A 12,422-nucleotide genomic window follows, 5' to 3' on the forward strand; every position below is an offset into this window, starting at 1 on the left:
AGTAAACGCCTAACGAGCACCATTATTATATCTCGATCCCATTTATCGCCACTGTTCTCGTCTGTCCGTCTCCCCCGATGAGACCGTAAGCCCGTCGAAGGGCAGGGACTGTCTCTATCCGTTACCGATTTGTACATTCCAAACGCTTAGTACAGCGCTCTGCACATAGTAAGCGCTCCATAAATACTATCGAATGAATATTATTGAGTGCTTACGTGCAGAGCACTGTAGTAAGCACCTGGGAAAGCACAGTACGACAGAGTCGCTAGACACACTCCCCGTCCGGAGAAGAGCGCGGCCTTACGTAAAGACCCCGGGCCCCGGAGGGAGTCAGAGGACCTGGGTTCTAATCCCCGCTCCGGGCCTTGCCTGCGGTGGGAGCTTGGGCGAACCACTTCACTTCTCTGGGCCTCGGTCACCTCATCTGTAAAGTGAGGATTAAGACCGTCAGCCCCACGAGAGACGGGGACCGCGTCCGACCCCATTTACTGGTATCCACCCCGGGGCTTGATATAGCGTCCGGCACGTAAGCGCTAAATAAATATCATCACCGTTATCGTCGTCGTCGTCACTCTCACCGAAACGGCGAGCCCCACGCGGGGCAGGGACCGAGCGATCAGAACGGTACCGGGCGCATGGTTTCACCAAGTAGTATAATGAATCGATGAACGATCTTACAGCGCGGGTGGCGGTAATGTTCAGCGTCCCGGATCAAGTCCCCTTTTCCCCGGCAACCTCTCCCTTCTCCGTCGCCTCTGCCCCTCGGTGTCCGACTCTCGGACACTTGCTCTCCTCCCCGCCCCTAACGTACAGCCCTTAAATCCCTATCTTCGAATGCCAGATCATCACTTCTTTATGCAGCTTAATACCTCTCTAGCCTGCGATCTGGTTCTGGGCAGAGAACGCGTCCGTTCCCTCCGGTGCAGGCAAGCGACAAGTCCTGTGTCCCCGCACGTGCATTCGGCAATCGATGGATGGAGGGAGGAAGGGATGGAGGGATCGATTGATTGATTGATGGGTGCAGGAAGGGAGGGCAGAGGACTCTCAGGAAGGCCGGGCTGGGGGCGGTGGGACGATGGGGGGGGGTCGGGGAGGGAGGAGCCCCCCCGGGTCCGGGGTGGGGACCCCCGGGGAGAGGGAGGGGGGCGTTGTCACGTGGGCGGGAGGAATTTGGGGCTCTGCTAGGAGCTCCCCGCCCCCTCCCTGCCGGTATGAGGAAGTGGGCGAGGGCAGCCTGGGCTATGCTCCTCCTTCTCCTCCTCCTCCACCTCCTCCTCCTGCTCGTCCTCGTCCTCCGGGCAGGGGACGCCGCCGCCGCCGCCGCCAGCAATGTGAGTGTCCCCGTTCCCCCTCCCCCCCCCCCCCCAAAGACCCCACGGACCGGCCCAGGATCGGGACCGGCCCAGAACTGGCCCGGGACCGTCCCAGGACCGGGACCGTCCCGGGACCAATCTAGGACCGGCCCAGGACCGGACAAGGACCGGCCCAGGACGAGTCCAGGAACGGCCCAGGACTGGCCCAGGACCGGGCAAGGACCGGGCCAGGACCAGTCCAGGACTGGCCCAGGACCAATCTAGGACCGTCCCAGTACCAGTCCAGGACCGGCCCAGGACCGATCCAGGACCGGCCCAGGACCGGGCCAAGACCAATCTAGGACCGTCCCGGGACCGGCCCAGGAGCAGTCCAGGAACGGCCCAGGACTGGCCTAGAACCGGACAAGGACCGGGCCGGGACCAATCTAGGACCGTCCCAGGACCAGTCCAGGACCGGGCCAGGACCAGTCTAGGAACGGCCCAGGACCAATCCAGGACGGTCCCAGGACCGGGCCAAGACCAATCTAGGACCGTCCCAGGACCGATCCAGGAACGGCCCAGGACCGGCCTAGAACCGGACAAGGACCGGGCCAGGACCAATCTAGGACCGGCCCGGGACCAGTCCAGGAAGGGCCCAGGACCGGACAAGGACCGGGCCGGGACCAGGACTGGCCCGGAACGGGCCCGGGCCCAGTTGGAGGAGCGGGAGCGGCGGCCGGGCCGGGGGTGACCCATCCATCCGCCCGCACCCCCGGCAAATCGCCATTCGCTCCTACTTAGGGCGCGCTTACCGTGTGCGGAGCCCTGTGCTAAGCGCTCGGGAGGCACCCTTCGACCCTAAACAGACACCTTCCCCTGCCCACAACCGATTTTACCCCAGCAGAGGACCCGCGGGGGCATCCGGGGCAAAGGATCGCCTCTCGATGACATTTACAGATCGCTTACCGTGTGCGGAGCACTGTGCTAAACGCTCGGGAGCGTACCCTTCGACAATACATAGACACTTTCCCTGCCCACAACAGATTTTTACCAGAGCAGAGGTCCTGCGGTGTCCTCCGGGGGCGAGCCGTCGCCATTCGATCATATTTACAGAGTGCTTACTGTGTGCAGAACGCTGTACTGAGCGCTTGGGAGCATACACTTTGGAAAGAGCCCGGGCTTAGGAGTCAGAGATCATGGGTTCGAATCCCGGCTCCTCCACTTGTCAGCTGTGTGACTGTGGGCGAGTCACTTCACTTCGCTGGGCCTCAGTGACCTCATCTGTAAAATGGGGATTAAGACTGTGAGCCCCACGTGGGACGACCTGATTCCCTTCTGTCTACCCCAGCGCTTAGAACAGTGCTCTGCACGTAGTAAGCGCTTAACAAATACCAACATTATTATTACACTTCAACAGTAAACGGACACTTTCCCCGCCTATAAAGAGCTTACCGGGGGGGGGGAGGTCCCGCAGTGGTCTCCAGGGATGAGTGGTCGCCGTTTAATCGTACGTCTTGAGCGCTTAGCGTGTGCATAGCACTGTGCTAAGCGCTTGGGACCGTACCCTTCCGCAATAAAAAGACACTTTCCCCGCCTGTAAAGAGCTTACTGGGCAGAGGGCCCGCAGTGGCTTCCAGGGGCGAGTGATCGCTATTTCATCGTAGGTATTGAGCGCTTAGTGCGTGCAGAGCACTGTACCGAGCGCTCGGGAGCGTGCCCTTCAACAATAAACAGACACTTTCCCTGCCCACAACAAATTTTACCAGAGCAGAGGTCTCGCAGTAGCTCCCGGGGACAAGCCGTTGTCATTCAATCATCTTTATTGACCGCTTCCTGTGTGCAGAGCCCTGTTCTAAGCACTTGGGAGAGTACACTGTAACAGAAAACAGACACATTCCTTGCCCGCAGAGCGCTTACCCGGGCCGAGGTCCTGCAGTGGCCTCCGGGGTTGAGCCGACCATCGTTCGATCGTATTTACTGAGCGCTTACTGTGTACTAAGTCTTGGGAGAGTGACACTATAATAATAAACAGACACATTCCCCGCCCACAGAGAGCTTCCCCGGTCCGGGGGCCCGCGGTGGCCTTCGGGGCGAGCGATAGCCCCAAGCGGGAGAGACCGCAGTGGCCTCGAGGGGCGAGCGCTGTGCCCAGGCCGGGGGCGCGCGGAGCTCGTCCGTGGGTCTCGGGCCCTGACCGGTGGGCCGGGGTCTCGGCCCGGCGATCTTGCAGGTTGAGTCGCCTCCCCGGCCCGGCGGAGTGAAGCCCCCGGCCCTGATGGAGGAGCCCCCGGGGGCGGCGGCGGGGGCGGACGAGCTGGACTGGCCAGGGGCGAGCCAGCGGAGGAAGGCCTGGGCCAAGAGCCGGGAGTCTTGGCAGGAGACCGAGGATCTCTCTACCGAAGCCACGCAGGACGACGACGACAACGACCATCAGGAGGAGGAGGAGGAGGAAGACCCCCACACTGGGAAACTACCCCCGGCCGCTGAGGGAGGTCAGTGTGGAGGGGCGCAAGCCGGGGGGTGCCCCAGGCTGAGGGCGGGTAGGGACACGCCTCGACAATAAACAGATATTTTCCCAGCCCACAACAGATTTTACCAGAACAGAGGTCCTGCGATGGCCTTCGGGGCAAAGGATCGCCTTTCGATCCTATTTCTAGAGCGCTCACCGTGTGCGGAGCACTGTACTGAACGCTCGGGAGCGTGCCCTTCGACAACACATAGACACTTTCCCTGGCCACAACAGATTTTTACCCCCGAACGTATCTACCAACTCTTGGGAGAGGCCTCGGGTCGGTGCTCAGCCCACAGTAAACGCCCAATAAATACCGTCGATGGATGCAACGATCCATTTCCGAGAGACACCCCTCCACCCCCCGCCGAGACAGTGTCAGCCCGTAGGCTCAGGCATCGGCCCAGATTCCTAGGGTGGGTGGGTACCAATGCCAAACTTGCCTTCTGCACACACCCTCTCTGCCCTGCAAGTGGTCGAGCAGTCTGTCCTGACTCACTTTCATCTTTGTCGTAGCTGGGAACTAAATGTGTGTGCTTGGGGGTCTGCTGCCTCCCCGTCTTCTCTTCCTCTCCTAGGAAACATCCCGAATGAGAAAATCGCAATATGGCTTAAAGATTGTCGGTAAGTTCCCTTTTCAAACTTTGACGTCGGGTGGAGACCAGCGGAACGCCCAACCGCGCTAGGGGGTGATTCTCGATTGTTTTGCAGAGTTCCAAAACGGACTGGTGGTTAATGATTCAAATGCAGTTGTCAGTGGGGTTTTCTCTGGGGATTTGAGAATTTAAAGCTCTAAGGATTGAGAATATACGAACCGAATGCCCTCCTCCTTTAAATGACCAGAATATCAATCATGCTCCAACACAACTGCTGGGCCATCATCTTGACTTGAGTAGCCATAATCGTGTTGGCTACTGACATCATCCGCCTGCAAACACTGACATCAGAAGCCATAAAGAAGCCATAAATCCATTACGTGAGTTCTAAAGGGGACCATAAAGCTTTAAAATACTTTATAGGTCTGAACTGCTTTTATGTAGAAGGAACTCTTAGATTCTTTGGCTACAGGTTTCTTCTTTATCCAAGCTTAACATCTACTTGTTACCAAAATGCACAAGTTTTATGTTCGGCTTTAAATCATTTCACGTCACCCTTATTTGGGATCCTTGTTAAATTGATCCAGTTTTATACTTGGAAGGTATGAATTTCCCTAGGTTTCTGGTTGGTCCTAGATTCCAAGGAGGGAAATATAGCCTACAGGGCATCTGGGGCTAGTCATCATTCTACTGAATTATTTTCCATGGCAAGTGGTTAAAAGGAAAAGCAACAGCAATAATAATAATGTGTGGTAAGTGCTAAGCTCTTACTATGTGCCAGACACTGTTCTCAGCGCCGGGGCAGAAACGAGATAATTGAGTTGGACACAGTCCCTGTCCCTGTGGGACAACCTAGGGTTCACAGCCTTAATCCCCATTTTCCAGATGAGGGAACTGAGGGCCAGAGAAGTGAACTGACTTGCCCAACAACAACAAAAAGAAACCCCAGTATTTTGATAGAATAGTGACGGAAATAATCATGTGGCCTTAATTTTCAGCAGTCTGCAAACTTTCTGGTAACTTTGTTGTCCGGATGACATAATGATGACCCTTGGAGATTTTGGAGGTATAATTTCCTGAAGTGGAAAAGTCCTTAAACGTTGGGTTAAATCATACAAAGAAAATATAATTGGGAATGCAATTTGAGTAGGTATCTTAGCATAGTCTTTAGAGTGTCTCCGAAAGTAATTTTTATAGTGAAAAGCCACAGAAAAATATACCTTAGATCGGCTATTTTAGCATGCCTACTCATCTTTTTAAACCCTTGCTGTCTTACCTTTGCTTCCGATATTATTAGACTTGGATCTCCGGATTCCCTTTCGAGTCTCAACAGAGGTTTAGGTTTTCAAAAGCTGTGAACAATAGCGGCATTGTCTGAACATAAACGTGTGTTTTGGAGGTACATTTTGATCAGCACTGCTGCAGAATTGAAGTAGATCGCAGAAACACAGATCGCAGAAACTGGTTTCTGGCGGCCTTCAGAGGTATAGAATTCTCGAAGTATAGAATTCTCGGTAAACTAACTTCTTATCATAGTTATTTGTTTAGGTAGCCGGGTATTGGTTTTCAAGTCTGTTTGCTTACCCACCTCTTTGGGCAGAATTTTTTGAGGGAGCTTTCGATTTCCAGGCGTTGGGTGGCATGTATGGCAGTTACAGTTTTGCTTGTAGAATTGCAGGCTTCGTACAGGCACCGGGGAGAAATGCTTAAGGTAAAGGTGTCGTCACAGGTGAGACTCTGGGAATCAAACTCTCGGGGTTTGTTAGTGTGGCCATGCCGCTCTTCGTTGGAGATGAATTCTTAGATCGCAGCCTCCTCCTGCTTTACAAATCCACCTGTTCTCCAGACCGGGCATTCATTTATGAAGGTGAAAGTGGGAAGAAGCAGCTTCTATAAAGTAGGCTGTAGCACCTCAGATTTAGCTGCTTGGTGCCCACAGGAGCTTCCCCGTTTGAACGAGCAGTTCTTGAAAAGTCCCTGAAGCGACCTCTTCTATGACTGAATCACAGACACTGACGCGTTTTAAGGCCGTAATGTCTTAATAGATTTTATTCGATCTGATAGGCTCATATATGTGGCTATGTAGGATGTTTCCCCCTACAAACATCCCATTCTGCGAGTATTGTTCTTGCCAGTTTCATTTATTATTTTTTTTCCTTGCTTTAAATAACCATATTTTAAAACGTGGAAATCGTGTGTTTAACCGAACATACCCTGGCCAAGATATCTCCAGAGGCAAGGTCTCTGGTAGATATTAAACATGCCGTAGAGGCTATCGAACCTTCCCTCTTACTGGTCTTCCGCGAGCCAGTTTATTCAACGGTACTGGAACCATCTGCGTCCGCACCTTCATCTAACTGAAGAGTAAAGACGGTTGGGGCGTTTAAGTAGCCACTGGGAAAGAAGAACAGAAACAGGGCTGAGGAAAAGAAGGATGTAAAAATAGATGTCCTTTCGAATTCAAAAGAAAAAACAAGCTCGCTTTACCAAAGTATCCTATGATAATGCCATTTGCCAGCATATGAAATGACAGTGTCTTTTAATGCAACAGTTATTTAACTGCCAGGAATACCCAAACCCCAAAGGACTGTTGTTGCTTGCTGGATATTCCCATAATGAAAACATTTCAATGTTTAATTGGTCTTTCATTAAGCTTTTTGTTGTCAGAAGTTAGTGGTTAGTCCCTTGTTTAATGTGGACGGGTAGTTCCTGTAAACTATTCTAAGATAAGAGTTTGTATTATAAAATAAAAGTGCCGGGAGACAACAAAACAAGTCAGTCATTCTAAGTTAGCCTTGAAACTGGAAGAAATGCACTCCATTCTGTTCTTGAAGGGTCTTTAAAGCTTTTAAAAACATCACAGAGGTAATTTTCCCAAATCTGTTTGAGCTAACTTTAAATTAGGATGAACTTTAAAGTGTTAACTTCTTATTCTGAATGTCAGAATGTTGTTGTTTTAATCTGATAATCGGTGTGGTTTGGGAGACCAGGCTTCTCTAACAATGCCTCTGTTCTGTTGAGGATTTTATCAGCTCTATTTTGCATATATTTTTAAGAACAAATGGGCCCTATCCATTCCTCTGGAAACACTTGTGTTTTCACTTCCTGTCTTTAGCAAATATAAATAACTGTAGTGCAGAAACTCCGTTTTTTGAAACTCTCCCCCAAATGGGTCAAGCTGGAAAAACAAATGAGATCTAAAGAATCCCTTGAAATTGGGTTTCCAAATAGTGAGAGTTTCTTCCTTAAACATTCTTAAATCCATCAGCATCGGGGTTTAACTTTTCAGTTTTGTTAACTTTCTAGATAGGGGCATTTTGCTTTTTTCTAAGCAGTAGACTTTTAAAGTGAACATCAGACTGGATCATTCATAGTTGAAAACTGGTTTCTGGCAGACTTCAGAGGTCTAGAAGTCTCAAATTATAGAATTCTATAGAATTATAGACCTCTCCTCAGTTATTTGTGTAGGTAGCCGGGTACTGGTTTTGAAGTCTACTTGCTTACCCTGGGTGGGTTTGGGCAGTCGAGTATGACTGTGGTGATTATAAGTTTTGTCCTGTAAGTGGTTTTTGTGAAGGAACAATAATTTAAATACTTGGAGAGGTGATGTTTGTTATGTGATTTCAGGACACCCCTGGGAGCCTCTCTGGACGAGCAAAACAATCCAGCACCGAAAGGTAAGATAAAATGATCCGCTTCATCTGGACAATCTGCTTTTTTAAACACGTCTTCTGCTTCAGTGTGTTTTGGGTCGGGAGCCTATACTTTAAATCAGTTGCAGATGTAAAAGGTAGGCTAAGGCTGCCAAGATTTCTTCCCAGTGTAGTTTTATCTGCCAGCCCAAGGGGAAGGATCCTGTTATTTTTAAGACATAAGCGCAGAGATGAGTTCCCGGTAAGTGATCAATCCATCAGTCGCATTTATTGAGCGCTTACCATGTTCAGAACTAAGCGTTTGGGAGATTACGGCACAACAGTCAACATACACATTCCCTGCTCGTCGTCTTTTGAAATCCATAAGCCGTGACTTTGTGAGACTCCTTTCCAAGAGACAGGACAATTACAGAGTTAGTCTTGCCATAATCGTAATGTGCCTATACAAACTGAAATTGACACACCTGAAAATTTACCACCGGTGTAAGACTGAACCCCAGCGTTCAAAGTACAACAAGAACTTGCCACCTGTTTAAGACCGAATCTCAAAGTTCAAAGTACAACAAGAATGTACAGGTAGTGGCAAGGTATATAAAAGCATTTACAGTATCTGTAGATCTAGTCAGAGCACCTCTTACCTCCTAATAGAAAAGGGTAGGAGAAACGCTCCAACTTTGGTTTTCAATGAAACTTCTAGGTAAGGTAAGCTCTTTAACAATACCTTCATTCAATTTCACCATGAGCAAGTGTGTTGGAGATAGAAAAAGGCACCAAACTTGATTTATGAAAACCTTCCCAGCCCTGAACTGTGGCTGAATTACTATCATCCTGGTTTTGTTTTTGTGTTAAAAAGGCTCTAGGTAATCTTGATAGAAATTTTTCAAGGTTTTCAGTCTCCGTTGTCCGTTACGATGCTTATAGGAAAAGCGTACAGGTTCACGTTAAATCCGTTACACAAACAATCTGTCGCTCGAACTAAAATCTTGCTGTCACATTTGGAAAAGAAAAGAGTAAGATCTGTAGGGTTTGTTTTTTTCTAACTTCTCAAATTTTAATTTGCAGGTGTGCATTTGAAAAATGGAGGAAGTTTTGAAGACGATTTATCTTTGGGAGCCGAAGGTAGACTTGGCAACCTTATTATTTTCTTTTAATAGTTTTACCTTCAAACCTTACGGATCACTGGAACAAGAATGATTCGTTTTAAGAAATGGAAACAAAAATGGGAACGAATCCTAGTCGTCAGAAAGTTCATCTTGGTGATGGCTCGATCCCATCTGACCCATCAGTTTCGTGCATTCTCTGGTGCTGGTAGCATCAGAGGGCAGGAAGTTAGATCAGGAATGATAGGGGTGAAGCAAGGGATTTTCTTGACCTCACATGTCCCTTTAGCTTGTGATCTGAAACAAAATAAATCGAGGAACAAATGAGAGAAGAGGGGAACCAGAAGCAAGTTAAAACTCTTTGGAAATGAGACGTCCCCATTGAAACGAGTTTGGGGAGTAGAGCATTAGTTTTGCCATGCTAACAATAGTAACCTGTCTTTCTCTGGTCCTACTTCCTTGATTCTTGCGCCTTTTTGTTTGCTTTTTAGCCCCTTTACACAGAGTTTGAATGGAAATTGAACAGTTCGGTAAAATATGTTCTAGGGAATATAAATAGTGCAGACTAGGCAGGACAGTCAATGTCGACTTTGTGATTAATATCAACACCATTTTTCTGCCAGTTTTAAGTTTCAGATACAAAATGAATCCACCTATCAGAGTTGAATACAACTTGATAAGAAAAAAACTGTATAGTCATGTGATTAATGACAGTAATTGTTATCTCTATGCTTTTTACACACCATAAAATTTTTATTGATTTTGGGCATGTTGTTATACATCCAGCCAGTTAAGTAAAGCGACAGTTTTTCACTTAATCAGCTCTTCTTTGTTTTCCATTTAAAGCTTTCTCTAAACTTTTCAATTTCTCATTAGTGAACAAAAACATAACATATCATTTGCTTAATATCTGTTTTTATTCAGCAATTAATTGGACTGCTTAATTCTAGTTTTTTAACTTGAAAGGCTCAAATGGAAATAAAATGTTAGATTGAAAAGCAAACTAAAGAAGCCATTGACTATAATTGTTCTCTTGGGTTAGAGATAAGTTTCAAATAAATATATAAGGATATTATAGCAGGATTTGGGGCTAGGATCCCACTGCTGAATATCATTAGTATTTTTCTTATGTAATAGATTACCGAAGCATTTATCACGTGGCTTTTTTTTTTAATCTCCAGCTAACCACCTCCATGAAGATGACGCTCCAACAGAAACTTGGTGTGTAGCTTTGTGTCTTTTGACTTACTGTAGAATTAACAACTAACAGCTGAAGGAAGGAAATATTGTGACAATAAATTTCACTTGGCTTGTTTGTGTTCACAGCAGTAGCATGTTGGCTAAAGAGAAGAGACTTCAGTTTCATCAGAAAGCTAGAAGCATGAACTCCACTGGTTCTGGAAAAAGTAGTGGAACGGTGTCAAGGTAATGGACATGTTTTTAAGACGAATCCGTCGGATCTTTGTCCTCTGATTTTTACCCCTGTTCATTCCATTCTCTGGGGAATTTAGTTGCCCTTTCAGAGCATAAGTATTCTTGGTTTGATTTTTGAATTCCTGGCTCAATCTTAACAAAACCAGGAGAATTTTGAACACTGATTTATGTGAAAGGAAAATGGATGTTCCTTTTCCTTTTACTTATGGTGTTTGAAATAAATTAACCTAGAAGAAGTTGTATGTCATGGGTGGAATCCATTCGAGAGTTATTGGTGAGCCCAGCTGGCAACCTGAGGAAAACTGAAACCTTTTAGAGATTGGAGGACAGAGCTTAAACTGTGGGGTGATGGGGGGTGGGGGGTGGGGTGCTAGCTCAAGATTGGAGGCCACCAGACCCTTCTGGATCCAACCTCAAGGTATTCCTAGCAATGGAATCGATCAATCAATGGGATTTATTGAGCACTTATTGTGTGCTAAGCACCCTACTAAGCACCTGGAAAGGTACAGTACAACAGAGTGGATAGACACGTACCCTGCCCACGACGACCTTTCCAATCTAGAGGGTTGTGGAATATGATTTAGGGACTCCTCACCTTGGGTGGACAAACTCTAATGGGCGAGAGGTATGAGTTGAATGCTCTATCTCCCGTGAAAGGAAGGCAGAAAACACCATCATCTTTTCCTATTTGATTGCGCACTGGAAAAAGGGATCAAAGCAGGACCAAGCTCCACCCCCTTTTCCTCCTCCCCAAGATCATGTGGTATCTGTGCAAAGTACCCCTGAAACCAAGTGACAGCAGGAAAACTAGAGCTCTTGAGCTCCTCATGCTAGAAAGGGTGACGTTATAGGATATTTCTTTTTTTTTCCATTTTCATTTTTTCTCCGGTTTTGCTACCTGACTCCTCCAATTTCCCAGATTTCAGTCCTTTATCTGGGGCTGTAAGACTCTGGAGTGATCTCTTCTTCACTTTCCTACCATGAACAAAAAGATAAGGTGCAGGATCTAATGCAATTTGTGCTTGGGTCAGTTTGGGGTGTAGTTCTTTAAGGGTGATTGGCTTGTACATTGCATATCTCAGTCATCATTTCATTCAGTCATTTTTATTGAGCGCTTACTGTGTGCAGAGCACTGTACTAAATGCTTGGGAGGGTACAGTATAACAATGAATGTGGAACAATAGGCCTGATGAGACATGTGGCTTACGAGGAGAATAACTGGGGAAGGTTGATTTTAAACTGTGCTTCTTCTGTAGAAAAAGAAATCTAGGATGAATGATGACCTTGTAACTTATTAGTTAAGGAGTCCTTTAAGCTAATTTATTGCAGTTACTATGCGGTGTGGTTGTTCTTTTCTGTAGTGTGTCTGAATTGCTGGAACTTTATGAAGAAGATCCTGAAGAAATTCTGTACAATCTTGGCTTTGGAAGAGATGAACCAGATATCGCTTCAAAAATTCCATCAAGATTCTTTAATTCTTCATCATTTGCCAGAGGGATCGATATTAAGGTGTTTCTGAGTGCCCAAATGCAACGGATGGAAGTGGAAAATCCAAATTTTGCTCTAACAAGTAAGTTTTTTTAAAAAAATGGAATAGCACTGGCATAGCGATTGAACACTTCTGCTACCATAGCAAAAATTATATGCACCCCTGTTCTCTATTTTTGCATTTTTAAATTAATAAGAATACACTGAGTAGTCCATTAAAAGGCTTTGAGCTGTTCCTTTACAGTGAATCATAGACTAGAGAGCGAATAACTGTATTTCTCTTATTTTTGGATAAACATACTTATCATAGTTCTTTAAAAAGACTCATCCGTGGGTGGTATTTTGGGTAT

The 12,422-nt window shown here is 47.2% G+C and overlaps 1 protein-coding gene across 3 annotated transcripts in view; it reads left to right on the forward strand.

Annotated features, from left to right (window-relative positions):
• Positions 1-3,528: 3,528 nt before the first annotated feature.
• ITPRID2 (ITPR interacting domain containing 2) overlaps positions 3,529-12,422 on the forward strand; it is a 61,368-nt gene continuing 52,474 nt past the window's right edge. For 2 of the 3 annotated variants that reach the window (XM_001515763.5, XM_007671300.3), the window contains exons 1-7: positions 3,529-3,784; positions 4,380-4,425; positions 8,025-8,074; positions 9,113-9,169; positions 10,332-10,371; positions 10,477-10,575; positions 11,946-12,154. In XM_001515763.5, the coding sequence (XP_001515813.2) occupies positions 3,568-3,784; positions 4,380-4,425; positions 8,025-8,074; positions 9,113-9,169; positions 10,332-10,371; positions 10,477-10,575; positions 11,946-12,154 (718 nt within the window). In that variant the 5' untranslated portion in view covers positions 3,529-3,567. Of the gene's footprint in view, positions 3,785-4,379; positions 4,426-7,207; positions 7,263-8,024; positions 8,075-9,112; positions 9,170-10,331; positions 10,372-10,476; positions 10,576-11,945; positions 12,155-12,422 lie in introns of those variants that run through there. The other variant, XM_029072048.2, reaches the window with a different exon arrangement.

The sequence above is a fragment of the Ornithorhynchus anatinus genome, chromosome 9, assembly GCF_004115215.2.
Source record: "Ornithorhynchus anatinus isolate Pmale09 chromosome 9, mOrnAna1.pri.v4, whole genome shotgun sequence".
Lineage (NCBI taxonomy): Eukaryota > Metazoa > Chordata > Mammalia > Monotremata > Ornithorhynchidae > Ornithorhynchus > Ornithorhynchus anatinus.